This window comes from Toxotes jaculatrix, chromosome 4 (genome assembly GCF_017976425.1).
Source record: "Toxotes jaculatrix isolate fToxJac2 chromosome 4, fToxJac2.pri, whole genome shotgun sequence".
NCBI classification, from domain to species: domain Eukaryota; kingdom Metazoa; phylum Chordata; class Actinopteri; family Toxotidae; genus Toxotes; species Toxotes jaculatrix.
The window spans coordinates 1,603,584-1,623,435 of NC_054397.1; the positions used below are offsets into that span (position 1 = coordinate 1,603,584).

The window sequence follows — 19,852 nt, forward strand, 5'->3', positions numbered from 1 at the left end:
CTACGTCACCAGGTCTCAAGCACCACACGTTTCATCAGGATTTTTCACTGGGCTCTTAAGCTAGCTGTTTCCTGCCGCTTCCAGTGTTTCTGCTAAGCTAAGCTAAGCTAAGCTAAGACATCCTGGACCTCTGTCCACTTTATCCCATAACACACATCTGTGTCCAATCACATTGATACTCCCACAAACTGACGGATGTCCAGCAGAGTTCAGCATCAAACAACCAGCGAAAAGAAAACAACAACAACAACAACAACACAAAAACGTGTAACTTATGTTTAAGTATCTTCTCAGTTCAAAATATACACATTTTCATCTTCTACTGGGTTACAACTGATTTTCTGCAGATTCAAAATGTTTGTATTTCATCCAACAGGAACAATATTTTCCAACAGAAGCATTTCATAGGCTGCTTTTATAGATCATTAACCATGTGCAGGACAGCAGAGTAAACAGCTTTCAACCACCGAGGCACCAAACCCAGAACTTCACGCTTTCTAATCATCAGCTACACGAGAAACTGAGGAATTCTTTAATACTGAAGACGCTTTGGTAACGAAAATACCACCAAGGACAGAAGACAACTTTTCTACAGATGATGAATATCTAAACCAGTTTTTGAAGCCTGAAGTAAAAAATAATGAAATAATGAGGAAAACAAAAATCAGACTCCTGGGCAGGTGGTGACATCGACCACATTTTCCAACAAACAGCTGGAAACATTCAAGCTTTTCTCCCACACACAGACACAGAGACCGGACGTCCGTGGCTACTGTTCTGCCTTCTCTTGTGCACTTCCTGTCACCAGCAGCAGGTTGCAGGCCATGAACTGGACGTTCAGCACGTTGCTGGTGTTTCCAGTGTACAGTCCCACCAGTTCGCTGGACGAGCCATCAGCTGGCGTCCCGCCGTGGGAGTTGCGGATGTCCCACACCCGGACTGTGTTGTCCATAGACGACGACGCCACCAGGCTGCTGTCTGGGCTGAAAGACAGGCTGGTGACGCTGTCCGTGTGTCCCCGCAAGTCTTTGAACAACGTCCCTGACGCCAAGTCCCACAGCTTCACCCGCTGGTCCTCGCCAGCGGACGCCAAGTACTTCCCGTTAGGTGAGAAAGCGAGCGACAGCACCGGGCCGCGGTGGCCAGTGAAGAGGCGAACAGACGCCCCCTGCTGGGTGCTCCACAGCCGGACAGTCTTGTCTGTGGAGCCAGTGGCCAGGTAGTTGGAGTTGGGGTGGAATTTGACACAGTCGACGTCGGCGAGATGGCCGGCGTAGAGCCGGAGCGAGTACGTGCGGGAGAACGTCCAAAGGCGGGCTGTGCGGTCGTGGGAGCCGCTGGCAAAGTAAAGGCTGCAGGGGCTGACGTCCACGTCCCACACCGGATAGGCATGGCCCTGGTACAGCACCGTGTTGGTGAAGCTGCCCAGGTCCCAGTAACGTATGGTTGTGTCCTCGGAGCAGGAGAGCAGGCCGGAGCTGTCTGTCAGGAAGGAGGTACGAAACACCGGGCCGCTGTGACCTCGCAGCGTCTTTATCTCGCTGCCGGAGCCGTCCTCCTCATCCACCTGAGGAACAACAACAGAAGACATGACATCGGACATCACCTGTCTTTGTCCTTCACACAGTTCAAATTATGAGAAAGAAATGAGAATTTCATCAGCTGCAAATACTTAGCTTCACAGCTATCATCTCACCTCCTCCTCCAGTACGTCACAGGCCAGGTGGATGCGCGACACGTCAGCTTGATGCGGTCTGGCCTTCAGCTTTCTGGCTCGGAGGCTCCACAGCTTCACCGTGGAACTGTCGAAGCCGGCGGCCAGCAGCCGGCTGTCGGCCGAGACCTCGGCGGTGTTCAGCATCTGCTCTGTGTGGTGGAAGGCGTAAAAACACACAGTGGTGAGCGAGGGGGGGCCCTCGCGGACTTTCTTGATGCAGTCCTGCAGAGCCTCCAGGGCCGCCTCGTTCTGTGGGATCCCTGCAGGGACCTCCACACCCTCGCCACCCTCCGACCCGTCCACGCCAGCCCAGGAGGAGGTGGAGTTTGGGGCAGCCGTTGCCCCACTGGCAGTTCCATACAGCTGGTAGTCAGTACGTCTGGAGGCCGTGACCTCCACCTGCAGGTGTGTGCTGAGGGCCCTGCAGAGGGCGCTGTTGTCTTCGCTTTGCAGGTAGCGCAGCAGATAGCTGTAGGCCGGCTCCGTCAGGTGAACCACATATTTGTGCTCCAGAAAAGCGCTCAGCTTGGGATTGGCTGCAACATCCTGAGCGGTGAGAACATGGCGGAGCTGCTCTATGGTGGCACGCTGCTCGCTGTCCTGAAGAAAGGCACCGTGGAAACGACTGTAAAAACCATCTACTGCCCCCTTCAGGCCACAGCGCACCATGTCCAGGTGGAGGTAGACGAAGAGCGGGTAGAGGATGCTGTTCACCTCCTTCGCCCACGAGATTTCTGTCTCTGATTTAAGGGAAATGAAAATGTAATCTGAGGAGATTGTCATTAAATACATGCAGCATCTAAAAGGAACTTGAAAATATGATTTTGTGGATCATAATAAAACGTTTTAACTAGTAATACCTGACAGGAAGGAGCGCAGCCTGGAGTACTGAGCCTCATACTGCTGTGGGTCAGACTGGCAGGGTGCAGCAGAGATGATGTTGGCACAGCCCGACTCTGTCTGCACTGCTCAGAGAACCAGAGAGAGAAAGAAAGAAAGAAAGAAAGAAAGAAAGAAACAGGTGGAAGAGAAAGCAGAAATACCACCATGTAAGTGGAAGTAATATATTCTTTCAGTTGACAAACAAACGCATAGGAATAAAAACAGGAAGTGCAGCATGTCTTCCACCTTCACCTGTGCTGCTGGCTCACCTGTGAGACTGGCAGCCATCTCCTCAGCCGACTGGAAGAGTTTGGCTCCCTTCAGGGAACTGTCGGTGTCCACATACTGCCTCCTCTTCAGGTACTGAGCCACGGCATACTGGATCTGCTCAGTGCGAACCCGCTTCATGACCTGAAAACCAAAAAAACCCCACACACAGTGTTATCCCACACACCTGAGAGGTTTCCGCTAAGAGGAGACACCTGTTGTTCGTCACTTTCTCTCTTATCAAAGATCGTTAGGAGCACAAACAGTTATAATCTGGGAGTTTACAGGCAGGCCCGGTGCTACCGAAGCGCTTAAACTCCGATTCATCTTCTCCATGGCAACTTTCACCCTCCTGGGAACAGCATCTTCCCAGTGGCTAATACCTAGCAAAGCAGCGAGCTAACCTGTATACTGACACAAAAACACTGTAAACGCCTTCATTTACAATCCAACTGTAGATGTCCGATAATCTGTAAGACCGAAACAACTGGAGCCGCGGTCTAATCCGGTCTAAAGCTCCCAGGTTTGCACATCAGAGGAGGGTATCTGACCTGAGCTAACCGGCTAACTTAGCACTTAGCAACGGGCCTGGCGGCTCCGGACTTTTAGCGGGACCGCTCCGGTTCCGTGGTTTCACCGGTTGAAAGTCTTTACTCACTGCATATCGTGCCGTGCTTCTCCGTCCTCGGTTACTGTGCGTAAGATGGCGAGGTTTTAACGCCACTCGGAGTCCAGCTGAAACTACGCCGCTGGCCGTCCTAGCCGCTCCATCGTGGTCGTCCGCCCCCCTCCCGCTCTGCCGCCATTGATTTACGCTAGGATCGTCTACTTACGCCTGGCCTCGCGTTGATTTATCGATGATTGACTACTTACGTCTGTATCGTTTTTCTTACTGAACCAAACCCTGTTAAAAAATCTAGTAATTACGCCGTGGCTTTAAATACAGTGAGAAATGAACTTTGTAATAAATAAACTCATTAAATTTCGTTTGTCACCAGTCGCCAGAGGCACGATTGACTCATAAACTTTACACTAAAGACCAACACCAAGACAACGAAAACTTATACTTTAACTTTGACAGTTAGCGTTGGCTGGTCCCCTTTGCTTAGGGCTAACATTGGAGGACTAATACTTACTAAAAGTATTAATATTATGACGCGCTGCTTCAGTTTCAGACTTAAGCCGAGTTTACGAGGGTCTCCAAATAATTTGTGTCATTTTGTAGAATAAGTGTACTCACCCCAAATAAGCAACTTAAAATTTAAACTTGTTATTTTTTAAAGGAATTTGGCATGGTCACCATCCAACAGCACATTAAGGGGAAAAAATTCCTGAAACCTCTCTTCATTATTATCTCCGCTGACTGCTGAGTATGTGTAGCTTTTAACAAATATTAGAAGTCTTATTATACTCATTCATACATTTTTCTTTAGAGACCATATAGTTGCAAAAATAACATTTGATGCAGTGCTGTTCCACGGCTGACACATGTATGCAACATGATTACATAAAGTAAATCCTTAAACGCTGGTTGGTCACAATTGTATTTTCACCAAAACTGACAACAGTTTGAGTGATAAAGTTAAAATCAGTCTCTGAGAGTGACGCCAGAGGAAACAGAGGACGGAGATGTTGACAGAAAACAGTGTTTGCTCTTTCATTTACTCCTGTGAGACAGAGAGGACGAGGACACAATCATGTTGGACATATTCCATCATGTTCCGCTTTCTACTGTTAGATTTTTCCACGTATGTCTTCACCAGAAATCGCACCGACACTTGAACTAAAACACTGTCATTGTTGTTGATAAAGTTTTCTTGAATGAGCGGGGCTTGGTGAGGTGATGACGACATATTCATGCGACTGCACCGCGCGTTATTTGGAGAAGAGGAGTTCTGCGTGGCGGATAAATCCTGTCGGTTAAAACCTTCCAGATTTCTCGACTCGTCGGGCCGTTCGGGGCGTCACAGCAGGCATGTTTAGCCCCCGCACCGCTCCGAGCTCCGGCCGCAGGCATCAGGGCCGGATCACCGGGAGGAAGAGCGTCTCCGGAGCGGCCAACAGTCTGCTGTTCTCCCCGCGGAGGACGCCTCTGTCGGCGAGGTGAGAGAAGACACTGAGCGGAGGATCTAGGTCATCACAGAGAGGCTAAACACTCTTTAAGACAGATTTGTAAAGTTTTGTTTCAGATTTGTAAAGCAGAGCGGTCCCAGGACGGCCGAAGTCCATTACAGTTCAACAGCACCACAAATTAGGTCCAGCTCAGTGTTCAGCAGGGAAGACAAGTGTCTCCTCTGTCTCACTGTAAATCTTCCTCTGCCAGGTCAACACCCACCCGAGTGCAGAGCCACGCAGCTGCAGAATCGGTCAACTATGATGTCCAGACCTTCGGCTCATCGCTGCCCGTCAAAGTGATGGAGGCACTGACGATGGCTGATGGTAAAGGAGAAGACGTCTCTGTTATTCCTACGTTTTCTGTGATGTATTCCAGTTGTCTGTCTTTGTCCATGTCTGTTCGTGAAGGTTCTGTCAACACTACTGTGAGCTTGTTTTCCAGTGTTCCCACTGAACATGTCTGTGTTTGTTGGTCCCTGTAGCCGATGACCAGATCTCAGTGAAGGTGAATGAGAGCGGCTGGGCCTGGATGGTCTGTGGAGAGCGACTGATCATCTGGAAGATCTGCCAGACTGCTGTGGCCAAGGTGCATTCAGCCCCTCCTCCATCAACAAGATCTGCAGTGCAGCCATTTATTCATGGGGCCAAAAGTTCAAAGCCGTGAACTGACAGCTCACAGATTCACAGTCGAAGTCTTTAAATTCACAAACTGAGGCTGAAACTGTCTCTCTGTGTTTTCCTGCAGCTGTCGGTGTGTAAGGAGCTGCAGCTGCCCAGCAGTGAGTACAGCTACACGGCCGACCTCGTGGCCGTGACGTCCGCCGCTCCCCTGGAGACGGCCGCCGTTCAGTCCATCTCCGTCCTGGCGGTGGCTACAGAGGGAACGGCGCGCTTCTGGCCCAGTCTGGCTCAGGAGGGCAACTATACAGAGACAGATGTGGACCTGGGAGATCTCTGCAACTTTGTCGTTGCTGTCAGAGTAAGTAAATCTTCAGTAAATCACATTTACGTTCTCATTTTTGTCATTCACCACTGGAAACTTAACCAAACCAAACAGGAAAAAAAACTTTAGCTCTTATCAAACAGAATATTCCGGCTGTTCTACCTTTACCTGTCCTGACCTCCGACTTTTCTCTCCTCTCTCAGGGAGGAAGCTTCGTCTTGTCCTCGGTGAAGAGTCGACTGTTGAGGGCGAGCGCAGATTCTTTAGGAAAGCTGCAGTGGCGAGCTCTGCAGCAGGGTCAGGGCATGTTGTCTGGGATCGGACGCCGTGTCTCCAGTCTGTTTGGCATCCTCTCCCCTCCAGCCAACGACACAGTGAGTATTTTTCCGTTGCTGTCCAGTAGGTGGGTTTTTACTGTGAAGTGCTTGTTGGTTCGAGGCTGTAGTTTCTTTAAAAAGGTGACATGTCCAGTCTTAAACCAGCTGCTGAACCTCTCCACCCTGAACGTGGCTCTGTTTTCCCTGCAGCTCCACAGTGTGCTGTGGGTAGGCAGAGCCAGCTGCCTGTACACGCTGACCAGCTCCAGTCTGAGTAAGTGGGAGGTGGACGACAGCTGGGAGCACCAGGTCCTCAGCTGGGACGCCCGCAGAGCTCTGACCGAGAGCATCGCCGACGCCATCTGGGTCAGTACAAGGACACACGTGATCATAGAGGCTGTAAATCACCATCAGTCTGATTCAAATGTGGCATCTCGCTCCAAGAAGCAGTGCAAATGAAATGATACTGTATATTCTAGCAGCAGAATGTGAATAGAGTCATACATGGATGAAAATAAAAGGACTTCTCTCCCTTCAGGGGTCAGAGAGCAACTACGAGGAGATGAAGGAGGGAGCGAACGTGGCGTACCTGGATATGAAGCTCAGCCAGTGAGTGTGTTCATCTGTGTGTGTTTGTGTTGCTTTCGTCCTGTTTGAATTACCTTTCGTCAAAAAGTCTGTTTCTATAAATCATTGTTTTATTAATATATAACCAACTTTCCACATTGTGGCCCTGACAATAAAAAAAAATCTCAAAGAAATGGAAAGAAACTGTGCCGTCCTGTGTTTTCAGGTCCGGTCTGGTGGTTTTGGCTGCAGCCTGGCACCCGTCAGACACTCCCTGTCTGGCCTACTTCTGCCTGGTGACCCTGCAGGACAACGGAGCCACCATCTCTGACCAGTTTGCTGTGGAGGTCACCAAATACAACCCTCCGTTCCAGGTCGGTCCTGATCCTGGTCCTGGTCCTGATCCTGATCCAGTGGAGCTCTTCCTTTGTGAAGCTCTCATCATTGTAAAAGGACATAAAAATATTCAATAGCAACTCATCTGTCCAAAGCCAGTGAAACTGCTTTCCACCATTACACCTGTTCACAGTGTGTTCTGTGGATTAACCAGAGTAACGGAGACTCAGTCCCAGTAAACACAAGATAAACTCTTCAGTTTGAACATGTTTTGTTTCTTCAGAGCGAAGAGGCCCTGCAGGCCACACGGCTGGTGCTGCCTCCTTCCCCCGGCTCCACTGCCTTCCTCTACAACAAGGAGCTGGTGTTCTCCTGCTCAACGGGAACCAGCAGGGGAGGACTGCCTGATGAGAGGATCAGCTTTAACTCCCCCGGTGAGACGCGGCACTGTTCCCCAGTTCGAGTCAGATCAGGGACCTGTTTTGTCCTTTCTCCGTTATTTCTCTCTGGTTTTCACTGATATTTTTCATACTTTGACTGGACCATGAAACAGGCCTTAAATTACAAAGACAGAAAGACTTAACTCTGTCTGTGCATGTCTGCGCTGACGTCTCTGTCTGTCCAGGTGATGGTGTACGTGGCGGAGGCTGCTGCGCCAACCTGCCGGTGTTTTTCTCCCAGAACAGCGGCCTGGTGGCGGTGGTGGCCCGGGAGAGCGCCTCCATCCTGCCGGAGACCATGGAGGACTCGCTGTGCTCCTCGCTGGCTGCGGCCCCAGAGGTAAAACGCCACATTGAGACAGGAATTCAGTTTCTATTCAACTACTCACACACTGGAAGTCCAGTTAGGAAAATGGCTCAGAGCCTTTTGACTGGAACTTTTCTCATGCTGATTTTGTTACGAAGGTTTCAGCCATGGAGACTCCGACCAGAGCAGAGCCTGTCGCTCAGGAGGACAAAAACAAACTCCTGAAGGCGGCCTTCCTGCAGTTCTGCCGGTGCGTCATTAACAGTTCCCAGATCCTTTATTTTTAAAAACAGAATCTTTAATTGTGAGTGTTGGTTTCTGGTTTCACTCAGGATGTAGAACACAGGGATTTAGTCCCTGTAATACTGTAAATAAAAATAATTACCTGTCCTTTGTCAGTAATGACCTGGTGGGGGCCCAGACGGTCACAGACGAGCTCTTCCCCCGGGATGGTGACGGAGAGGAGGGAGCAGAGCTGGACAGCGTGGTGACTCAGATCAACCTGGACCTGGTGGATGATTACCCGGCCTCCGACCCCCGCTGGGCAGAATCTGTCCCTGATGGTGAGCAGGGGAATCGGGAGGATGATCAGCAGATTGACAGGCTCCTGGTGTGGCGTTTGTTCACAGTGTTAAATTATAAATATATTTATCATGAACAGACGACGCTGCCGGACTCTGATCTGATCTCACATAAGAGGAGGGAGCCCTGTTCTCTGATGAATCACCTCACAAACAGTTTACGAGTCAATGAGAAATAAAAATATAGTTTTATAGTAACTAAACTGGAGATGGTGGGAGTGTGTGAACAGCTCATTCAAACATACAAACTGTTTCTGTTCATCCAGAGAGCGTCGGCTTTCCTCTCACCTCCCTCATCATCCTCCACCAGCTGGAGGACAAGATGAAGGCCCACGGCTGCTTCATGGACTTCCTGCTCCAGGTAACAGATCCTGCCCTCAGGTGTTGTCCTGTCGCAGACTCAACTTTCTGGTCACGTTGCAGGCTCATGGACAAAATACGCCTCACGTGTAACGACCTGACACGGTGGATGCAGAAAGAGTCATGGCTGTCCTCCTCTGTCAGGTGGGTTTGCTGGACCGGCTCGGCCAGGTGACGGTGCGTTCCACTCCCATGGCGACCCGTCTGCTGCTGTGTGAGCACGCTGAGAAGCTGCAGGCGGCCATGGTGCTGAAGAACCACCACACCAAACACGCCGAACTGGTCAACCGAGCCATCGGCACGGCGCTGCAGAGGAACAGCACCGCCGTGCCGCCGGGCCTCACTGCCGCCGACGTCTTCTTCAGAGAGGTTTGCGTCTTGACTGTTTTCTGTTGGGATGGTTCACGTGGCGTGGAAGCTGGATGGCTGCTGCACTGTTGTTTTGCTTCTCTCGCAGGTGTCTCAGATCTCCTCCATGTTTGACTGTCTGCTGGAAGAGGAGGAGCGGAGTCTGAAGGAGAACCCGGTCGACTCGGTGCAGTGGGCCGAGGTGGTTCTCACCGTCAACAACATCATCAAGGTAAACGTCGCGTTCCTCGCTTCACGAAGGGTGATGTGCGCTGCCTGAGGGGGAAGACAACAGCACGGAAACACCTCTGTTAAAGGAAATCTGTGTGTGTGTGTGTGCAGGACATGCTTCAGGCTGCTGGTCAGTACAGAGAGACCAAGGCCTCCATGTACAGAGCCTCTGAAACTGCTGCTGCGGAGCCGGAGTACATCCCATGGACAGGTTTGATCCTCCTTTCTCTCACCTGCAGCCTCAGGAATATTAGAATATTCTACATAGCTCTGTTGGATTGTATGTTCAGGTAGTTTCCTGAGGAAGTGGCTGCTGGAGTAGAATAAATGATTGACCGTTCGTGTCCCACCTGATCTCTCCTCCTCCTCCAGCATCAGGTGGCGTGGGCGGCGTTCGTACCGTCATTTCCCGCCAACATGAGATCATCCTGCGCTCAGTGTACCCGCACGCCGACTCGGTGCTCCGCAGCGCCCTGTGTGAGCAGCTGGTGGCGCTGTTGGACATCTACCTGGGGGGCTGCGTGGCCCAGCTGACCTCCCTGCAGCAGCAGAGGCCCCTGGGGGCCCAACAAGAGCGCTACAACAGCCTGGAGATGGAGTACAGCCAGCGGCGCTCGGAGCTGCTGCAGCCGCTGTGTAAGTGGAGGATGTTTGGTAACTTCACCTGAACCGAGACAGAAACAACAACTTAAAACCAAACTGTACGTTTCTGAGGGAGGATTATTCCTGTGACACCACTGTAAAGTGTGTCATTGTGTATCTGCTGTGCGTTGCAGTGGAGCTCGGACAGTACCAGTGGGTGGCGGCGCTGGCTGAGAAGTACTGCGACTTCGACATCCTGGTTCAGATGTGTGAGCAGACCGACAACCAGAGCCGCTTGCAGCACTACATGGCCAAGTTCGCAGACCAGGTGCCGAGAAACACAGCGGGAGTCAGTCAAGTCAAGTGATCTATACCCGACCTTCCTCCTGCAGCGGCTCACTGACGCCTCTCTCTCTCTCCCTCTCTCTCTCTCTCCCACGTTGTCACTTCCCGCCGCAGAACTTTGCTGACTTCCTGTTTCGTTGGTACATGGAGAAGGGGAAGAGGGGGAAGCTGCTGTCCCAGCCGGCCGCTCAGCACCAGCAGCTGGCCAGCTTCCTGCAGGCTCACCAGCACCTGAGCTGGCTGCACCACATCCACGTCCACGACTACCAGAGTGTACGACGTGCACACAGACACACACACACACACACACACACACACACTGTTGTTCACATGAAAAGAGAAATAGTTGTGTGACCAATGTGGAAAAAGAGAACTGACTCCTCTCTCATCATCAGTTTCAGGAAGCTGCAGAGCTCGTTAACCTCAAACTAACCATCACAACTAAATAGCTAAAGCTAAACCCGGACTCTGATCTAAACCTGATTCAAACCCGAGCACTAACCAAGTCTTAACCCTTAAAGACACATGTAAACTTGCCGGGTTCCCACAAAGATGTTGGACTCAGCAGAACAAGGCCCCACACACACTCACTAAATGTGTGTCATTCTCAGAACCACTTCCTCTGTAACTGATGCACACTCCTTCCTTCCTTCCTTCCTTTCTTCCTTCCTTCCTGTCCAATTTCACTTTCATTTTTTTTGTCTTTTGTTCCTTTTTCTCTTTTGCCTTCCTTTGTTTTTCCCCTCCTTCCATCCCATTTTTCTTGCCTTTTTTCCCTTTCTTCCTTCTCTCCTTCCTTTCTTCCTTCCTTCCTGTCTTTACTCCTTTTTACCTTTCACCTTCTTGCTGCTGCAGTGAACGATAGATAAACGTCCTTCGTTCCCTTTTTACCACAGAACAACCTTTGAAGAACACACACACACACAGGCTCACATCTTCCGCTCTTCACACACACACACACACACACACACAAACACACACACACACACTTTCAACAGCTTGCTTCCTTCCTGCTTGCAGTTCACATTTACATGCAGGGAAACCCCACACACACACACACACACACACACACACACAGATATTTCCTCTTTTAACTTATGATCTCAGTCTTTAGCCTGTGTGTGTTTTACACAGTCTGACTTTTAAATTATTTGCTTCACTTGATCATTTATCTTTTTTCTGTTTAGAATGAATCTGTAGTTTATTTGCATTAATCGTGATTGGATATGTGTCCTCTGCAGGCCCACAGGACGCTCTACAGCCAGGCCAACGCGGAGACACGTTACTTTGTGAAGAAGAAGACGCTGCTGGCTCTCAGTAAGCTCACGGCACTCGCCTCCGACCTGCCGGAGGAGGAGCTCCGCAAACAAGTCAACGGTAAAAACACAACCTGGTGATAAGGTGATCTGAGTCTGTTGGTTTCAGATGAAGAAACATCTCAGATCCATCAGAATAAAACACTTCACATGTTTAAACACCATACGTGTGTCCTCTGACCGCTGTCTGATGCTCTGTCCAATCAGACATCGTGGAGCAGGAGCGTTTCCTGCTGCACCAGGAGACTCTGCCTCGACAGCTGCTGGAGGAGAAGCAGCAGAACCCCGACACCATGCCGCTGCTCAGCGCTCACAACCTCATACAGGTGAAGACACACGCTCAGCACGCCTCAGCGAAGGAAAGCGTTTCCTGCTGATACCAGCTGTGTGCGATCTGTAGATATCACCTCGACGTCCATTCAGCGTCAGTTCAGTCATATTTCATGATCTTCATCATAAAAGCACCAACAGGTCCGTTCAGTGGCTGTCTCCAGGAGGACGTTTCCAGGAGGACGAAGTTGAAAGAGAACAAGATTTTCTCTTGTGTGGATTTTTCTGAAACCAGATTTCAGCCATTACTGGAAAATAATCCCTTTATGAGTGTGAACAGCCTCAGCTCACTTCAGTGTTTCCTCCTCTCTCCTCCACAGCTGTACATCTGTGACGACAACAGAGGAGCCAACGAGTACGACTACAAAAAGGCTCTGGATCTCCTGGAGTACATCGACGAGGTGGCTGTCTGTTTGTACTGAGCGCTGGTCGGTTTGAGGTTCCTCCTGTCGGCCTTGGCGGCAGTTTAACAGTCCGTGTTTGTGTTGCAGGAGGACGCCGTGGACATCGACTCGCTGAAATGTGAAATCTTCAGCAAAGCGCTGAGGAGAGACGAGTAAGATCCGTCTGACATGGTTTGGTTTTTTGTTTTTTTCTGTTCCTTTTAGTGGAAAACCAAAATAAATTTTAGCGTCACTCACAGAAGATTTTTACAAACTGTGCTCGAAACCATTACGTGCAGTTTAGAGTCCTTTGAACATGAAGGTAAATCACAGTCTCAGGTTGCTGTGAAACCTGTTATTGAATAGTTTGACATGTTGTCTCACCCCGATGTGCCTCTTAGCTGGTCCTTGGCCGACGGGAACGACGACCCTCTGGAAGCCGCCAAGGACAGCATCTTCGTCAAGATCCTCCTCAAACTCATACAGGAAGGTGAGAAACGTCTGTGAACCTGTGTGAATATCAAAAAGATCCAAATGAAAACACTAAATGACCATTTTGTACCAAAACTGAAGTTGATTCCATATTTTTTTTCCAGGTGTTCCTCTGCAGACGTACCTGCCTGACGTCAAAGACCTGCTGGAGTCGGACGATCTGAGCAGTTTGAAAACAAAACCTTATTTCGAATTTGTCCTTCGAGCCAATTATGAACATTACCTACAGGCCCAGATCTGACGACCGCTCCCCCTCTAACACCTGCTGCATCCCAAGGATTTACAAGATGTGTTTGAATAATTGTGCCATTTTCTAAATAAATATGTTGATTATTTCTGTAGTTGGATTATTTTATAATTGTACAAAAACTTTAAGTTCAGTGTAACTTTACAAACGGTGCTGGTAGAAAAGTTTTTGTTGCTGAGTTCTGTTGTTTACTGACATCTAGTGACATTAATAAGTCACTGATTTAAAATAAACTCAGAACTGCTTAAAAACAAACAAGCAAAAATAGAATTTATGACTTGACCAGACCTGAGATCCAGTAACGAAGGGCCCATCGTAGCTTCAACAGCCAGCTGACGTGACGTGAACCTCTGATGGCTGCTGTGAGTGTGAGTCTGCAGACTCTGTTTGTCTGCAGGAAGTTGGTTTAAATCCTGCTCACTCTCTCCGTCTCCGTGTCTCTGTACCATGTGATATCAGAGCCGCTCAGAAACCTGAGCCTGTAAGACACAGAGTCCAGAAACCGGCCTGCATCCATCAGGACTTCCTCCTGTTCGGTGACGAAGGGCAGATGTTGCTTATAAATAGATCCGGGCTCCTCGGCTGACTGACCACCGCCCTGACGGGGATCCTCCACCGTGATCCACTTCCACAGCTACAGACGCTGCAGATGGATTTCAGCGTCCAGCTCAGCTAAAAATAGTGGAAGTAGGTTAGATTAGGAACATCGGCTCCACAGAACTGTGACGTTCCACTTTACACCAAATATCTGGAGCTTGAATAGTTTGGAGAACAGCACCGAGTTCCAAGATCCTAAATAATACAAACAATGGACAATGGATGGAAGTTAAAAGGGCTAAGCAATTAAAGCTGCACTAAAAACCTGATCATCTGATCAAAGTCCAGTTGTCTAGTCTCTCTCACGGCACTGGGTTCAGGTCAGGGAAAGATCCTGGTCTGGTTTAATACACAGAAAGTTCACACTGACTTCAGACACATGCTCTCTATTTACACTGAACCTGAACCACCATCCTTCCTGAAGCTTGTGTTGTGTTTGTGAGTGGGAAGTCATTTTGTCACACCGTGCTTTCTTTTGGATTCATGTCCACAGTCCTGTGTGGTTTCAGGTCCCGGCTTCTCTGACACCTCCGTTTACAGCTGGGTAAACACGGCCCCGTCTGTTGGCTTGGAGTTCGACTCTCAGAGGAATCCAGACTCAGGCCTCCGGCGGCAGCTGTCCGCCGTGTTGGAGGTCCCGACCCTCTTGTTTTAGAAACTGGAGCGTGAACGACACTCAGCTGCTGTGGATGTTGTTGTTCCAGTAAAATGAAGTAAGTCCGGTGTCCAGCAGGTCGATTCAAAATATCACAAGAAAGATATTTAACACAAAGAGAGACACACAAAGACGAGGAGCTAAACAACCACAAAGAAATGCAAGCGACCACAAAGACACAACAACGACTATAAAGACTCTAAACAACTATCTAGTCAAACAACCAAACAGAAACACAAACAAAGAGACACAAAATGACCTCCAGGACAAGATCTGGGTTTGGGTGTCTTATTCTTCTTTAGGACAGGTGGGGACCTTTAACATGTCTTTGTCCAGGGTCACACTGTGGCTTCTGGAAAACTTAACTGTAATGTTATCATCCCTGTAAAATTACGTATTAATTATTTAATTCTTAATAGAACTTTGTTTGGATTTTTCTTTTTTTTTATTGGTTTCCTTCATGATGATTTATTCGTATCATCCATGACATTTTTGAGGTTGTGAGTGAAATTACTCCTTTCTCCTCAGTTCACTGAATGAAGAAAAAATTCTAAAAGAAAAATCTTTTAGAAAATTTTTGTAAAAATTATAAAAGAAAAATCTTTTAGAATTTTCTTTCAAAATAAACTTTACGATTTTAATGTGTGTGTGTGTGTGTGTGTGTGTGTGTGTGTGTGTTTTCTCTGCATGTATGCGTGTGTCTCCACGCGCTGCCGGTAACGATGTGGCCCTGTTCCATACAGGGGCTCGAGCGCTCCGCGGCAGCCTCGCGAGCGCTTCCTGTCCATATATGGCCCGCCTGGCGCGCGAGCTTCTGCGTGTCCCTCCCGCGCAACCAAATATGGACGAAGGGCCTGTTGAATTCCTGTCGAATAGTCGGACATTCCCACCGGCTGTCTGTCTGGGGATGAGTGGTATGGAGGAGACGGTGTATATAAGGACCCCGGTGGTCGATGCCCGTCACCCCCCACTCAGCTGGAACCAGCAGCGGCTAAAGCTTTCTCACTGACAGCCGGAGACAGGCAGAGGTAAGCGGCTTGGCGGTGCATAGGAACCGGGCACCGGGGGGGTGGCTCTGCGGGCGGGAGGAGGGAAGAAGGAAATAATGATTAGCTGCAGTGAATGGAGTCTGGTCCGGTGTTTAACTGAGAGACTGTTTGTGCGGTTACACAAAAAAACAGCTTTTGTTTTGACAGCGAGAAACTTCCTGTCAGGCGCTGCGTTCAGGTGCTGTCACAAATTCTGCAATTACGAGAGAACGAAACAACTAGCTGGGAAACATGAATTTAAATTACATTAAAAAACAAAATATAATATTAAAGTACAGAGCTCGTGTTAACTCGAATTAGAGTGACAGTTGTGCGATTTTCTTCTTTTGATATATTACTTATTCTAATGAGCCAAAACATGGATAACACTACAAAATCTTATCCCCGAAGCTTTTTATTACTCATTATGTGTTTGAAAGGACGGGTATTGAAATAAGAATACAATTAATAGACCGGTAAACATTCAAAAAAAAAGAGAAAAAAATCGTAGGTAAAATATAGGTTTCAAATATTTTCTAAACTGATTTAATTGTGTAGATCCTGTATTTTTCACATAACATTTGACTTAGTTTAACAGTGAATGAAAAACAAAATCCATGCATGGCAGCTGAAATGTAATCAGGAGAAATGCCTACGTTGGTATTTCAGTGTTGGTGAAATCAGCTAATGGTTCAAAAGTAGGATTTTATGAGGAGCCCTTGAAGGCATCATCACAGTAAACGTGGGTTAATGGTGTTTCTGTTTATTTCCGAATGAGTTCATGTCAGTACACGCTGAGTAAACTGTTTATCAGCTGACTGAGTCATTAGTCTGTGATCATTCAGAACAAACCGTGTTTATTTGCATGTGATAACGGGCGTAGTAACGAATTACAGCTCTGTTTAATGGTCTATACTTAAGCATTACACAACTCAGATCCTGAAAGAAAGTTTTGGAGCTGAAGTGATTCAGTTAATCGACTGATTAATTGACTGACAGGCTTTGGGTTTTGAACAGAAGGCATGTGAAGAACTCACCCCCCTCTGGTTCTCCCTCCTCCAGAATCCACAGACATGTGTGACGACGATGAGACCACCGCCCTCGTGTGCGATAACGGCTCCGGCCTGGTGAAGGCTGGCTTTGCTGGCGATGACGCCCCCAGGGCCGTGTTCCCCTCAATCGTTGGTCGTCCCCGTCACCAGGTAGGCGGTCACACACTGGATTTGACCCTTGACCTCTAGTGTTTATACATGGTGTATAAAGACAGTGATCGGTCCTCACCCATTTTCCCTCCCCCCCTCAGGGTGTGATGGTCGGTATGGGTCAGAAGGACTCCTACGTGGGCGATGAGGCCCAGAGCAAGAGGGGCATCCTGACCCTGAAGTACCCCATCGAGCACGGCATCATCACCAACTGGGACGACATGGAGAAGATCTGGCACCACACCTTCTACAACGAGCTGCGCGTGGCCCCCGAGGAGCACCCCACCCTGCTGACTGAGGCCCCCCTCAACCCCAAAGCCAACAGGGAGAAGATGACCCAGATCATGTTCGAGACCTTCAACGTCCCTGCCATGTACGTGGCCATCCAGGCCGTGCTGTCCCTGTACGCCTCCGGTCGTACCACAGGTGAGTGCAGTCTGTCCAGGTCCAGGTATGCCCCTGACAGGCTCATCACAGGCCGCAGATAAAAGGCTCCGTCTGCCTTTCAAACGTAGATCTAACGTTTGTGCTTCTGCTCTCAGGTATCGTCCTGGACTCCGGTGACGGCGTCACCCACAATGTGCCCATCTATGAGGGCTACGCCCTGCCTCACGCCATCATGCGCCTGGACCTGGCCGGGCGTGATCTGACCGACTACCTCATGAAGATCCTGACCGAGCGCGGCTACTCCTTCGTCACAACCGGTAACGACTTCATTTTCTGTCCCGAGAGTCTAATGCAGGTTCACCGTTTAAAGCCACGAGTTCACGTTTCTACCTGTTAGGACATTAAGTTACACATTAAGTTTTGGACCTTTACCTGCGTGGTCCTGTATATTCAGTTTGATGCAAAGTGTTGATATTAATTCTCCATCTTTAATTCTCCATTCAGCAGTTTGTAGTCAGTCAAAGACACTGTCTCCTCTTTACTCTGTGTTTGCAGCTGAGCGTGAGATTGTGCGTGACATCAAAGAGAAGCTGTGCTACGTGGCTTTGGACTTTGAGAACGAGATGGCCACCGCCGCCTCCTCTTCCTCCCTGGAGAAGAGCTACGAGCTGCCCGACGGCCAGGTCATCACCATCGGCAACGAGCGTTTCCGCTGCCCCGAGACCCTGTTCCAGCCCTCCTTCATCGGTGCGTGCTCAGAGACATTTTCTCTCTTTATTTCGTGGAAATAATCTGAAAACTCGCTGCTGAATATTGAAAAGTTAAAACTTAAATTTGCTTGAGGTTTATTACTTACTGCGGTCTCTGAACCAGTCTCCTGAGTTCTGTTGCGGTAAACTGAACTGCTCCGCCTGTGCACCTGAACAGGTATGGAGTCTGCTGGTGTCCATGAGACCACCTACAACAGCATCATGAAGTGCGACATCGACATCCGTAAGGACCTGTACGCCAACAACGTGCTGTCCGGCGGCACCACCATGTACCCGGGTATCGCTGACCGCATGCAGAAGGAGATCACCGCGCTGGCTCCCAGCACCATGAAGATCAAGGTACGATGTTTACACCCACTGCACGGCAAAAAGCATGTGGGCACCTGAACGTTACATACACACAATCACAAAAGAATGAGCTGAGTTCATTTGGAAAACTCATCAGCTCATCACTGAGACAGTAGTGTTGATCTAAAAAAAAAAAAGTACCTTATTTCCTTCTCCTCTGCAGATCATCGCTCCTCCTGAGCGCAAGTACTCGGTCTGGATCGGCGGCTCCATCCTGGCCTCCCTCTCCACCTTCCAGCAGATGTGGATCAGCAAGCAGGAGTACGACGAGGCCGGGCCCAGCATCGTCCACCGCAAGTGCTTCTAAAACACGACGCCTCCAAAACCACCTCAGGTTCAGGATCCAGAGCGATGAGATGCCAAACACTCCGCTGCTGACCCAGGAGAACTCTGACAGCACGTCCATCGTCAGCAGCAGGAGGACACGGGGACAGTTCGGCGTCTGACCTGTACATATTTTATTTATTCCTTCTTTTATGTATGTGACCTTCTGAATGTGGATGATGTCCGATGTGTGTGTGTGTGTGTGTGTGTGTGTGTGTGTGAAAGCAAAGTGAGCGTTGGCTTCGAGGTACGACACACTCCGACCAACTGTGGGAAAAGAGAGAGAGAGAGAAAAGACCAAAAAAAAAAAAAAAAGAAAAGAGACAACAGCAAATAAAAGCCATATTTTCATGAGTGACTGCTCTCTGTTATTTCTAATTCTGGAGATTTTAACATGACATTTGTTTTACTGACAGAATCTTTTATTAAATTCAACAAAGTGAGTCAAAGTTTAATCAAATATTTGGTGTTGTCCTAACACAAACTGTATTAACTTTACCTGAATAAAATAGTGTTAATGGGTAAACTCATTATTTAAAGCAGGGAATCTGTTTCATCACAAACATGTCCACAGGCCTCTGCCTTCAAAAATCCCAATCTACTGGTCCAACTCCAAAACCAGTGTGAGTGAAACCAGACCCATGATAAACTTTATGAGACTCTTAAAACTCCAAGACACACAAAGAGCTGGTGGAGGATAAAAAAAATAATAAGGTGCTTCTCCGGTGATTCTGTATCGAATCTCCAAAAAGTTGGACAACTTACCAGAGACAGATTTAATGAGGGATGAGGAGTGTGTACAGTTTAGAGTTTGATCTCTCTGTTCTCAGCAGGTGCTTCATCTTTTCACCTGTTGTCTTCTCTGCACAGATGGATGCAGAGCACGCATGCGCAGCCTGATCTCTGTATCTTCGTGGAAAATCATATTTCATTCTTCATCACTACATTTCTACTCTGCTTCCGCCAAGTTGGCTGTAGATACGTAGAGCTGTACCGGAAGTACATGATATTTATTTCAAAGTAAGGTTTACGGTGAACTACACCTTTCTTCATGGCCCACTGAGGAATAACGTCACACTGAGAAAGATTTAACACAGTTTCTGTATCCCGATGCCTCACATCATCTTTAGTTCTGCTCCAATGAAGCATATTGACCACAAAGTTAGCCCAGAGCTTTAGGGGCCCCTGCAGGTGTAGGGCCTCAGGGCAGTTGCCCCTCTCTATCTGAAGGTTAAAGCCTAAAGCCTGGCGGTTATTGAGATCGCTGTGCACCTGGGAACACTCAGAGTTTTAGAAACCACAGCTTTACCCAGAACTGTGCCTCTCCACAGGATTACATCGGATGTCTCCAGACAGATTCATCTCAATTTGTTTCAGGAAAAAATCTCAAGAAAACTTAAAGGAGAGAGGACGCACATATCCACAAAATGGAGTG

At 48.7% G+C, this 19,852-nt stretch overlaps 3 protein-coding genes across 3 annotated transcripts; 2 read left to right on the top strand and 1 right to left on the bottom strand.

Annotated features, from left to right (window-relative positions):
* Positions 1–262: 262 nt before the first annotated feature.
* taf5l (TAF5-like RNA polymerase II, p300/CBP-associated factor (PCAF)-associated factor) lies at positions 263–3,684 on the bottom strand. Its single transcript, XM_041037209.1, has 5 exons — positions 3,525–3,684; positions 2,869–3,010; positions 2,578–2,682; positions 1,697–2,457; positions 263–1,567 (listed from the first exon to the last, which is right to left on the bottom strand). The coding sequence occupies exons 2-5, from the start codon at positions 3,005–3,007 to the stop codon at positions 770–772; spliced, it is 1,803 nt and encodes a 600-aa protein (XP_040893143.1). The 5' UTR covers positions 3,008–3,010; positions 3,525–3,684; the 3' UTR covers positions 263–769.
* A 1,027-nt stretch (positions 3,685–4,711) lies between these two features.
* Positions 4,712–13,282, top strand: nup133 (nucleoporin 133). The gene is made up of 25 exons (XM_041037183.1): positions 4,712–4,969; positions 5,190–5,305; positions 5,464–5,567; positions 5,727–5,960; positions 6,128–6,298; positions 6,452–6,607; positions 6,780–6,850; positions 7,035–7,182; positions 7,428–7,578; positions 7,770–7,924; positions 8,050–8,141; positions 8,291–8,454; positions 8,739–8,833; positions 8,977–9,201; positions 9,290–9,412; positions 9,523–9,622; positions 9,784–10,047; positions 10,188–10,321; positions 10,453–10,611; positions 11,580–11,715; positions 11,862–11,980; positions 12,305–12,385; positions 12,476–12,540; positions 12,769–12,857; positions 12,964–13,282. The coding sequence occupies exons 1-25, from the start codon at positions 4,842–4,844 to the stop codon at positions 13,098–13,100; spliced, it is 3,417 nt and encodes a 1,138-aa protein (XP_040893117.1). The 5' UTR covers positions 4,712–4,841; the 3' UTR covers positions 13,101–13,282.
* A 1,981-nt stretch (positions 13,283–15,263) lies between these two features.
* acta1a (actin alpha 1, skeletal muscle a) lies at positions 15,264–18,773 on the top strand. The gene is made up of 7 exons (XM_041035962.1): positions 15,264–15,386; positions 16,449–16,588; positions 16,690–17,014; positions 17,131–17,292; positions 17,531–17,722; positions 17,903–18,084; positions 18,257–18,773. The coding sequence occupies exons 2-7, from the start codon at positions 16,460–16,462 to the stop codon at positions 18,398–18,400; spliced, it is 1,134 nt and encodes a 377-aa protein (XP_040891896.1). The 5' UTR covers positions 15,264–15,386; positions 16,449–16,459; the 3' UTR covers positions 18,401–18,773.
* The last annotated feature ends 1,079 nt before the right edge of the window (positions 18,774–19,852 follow it).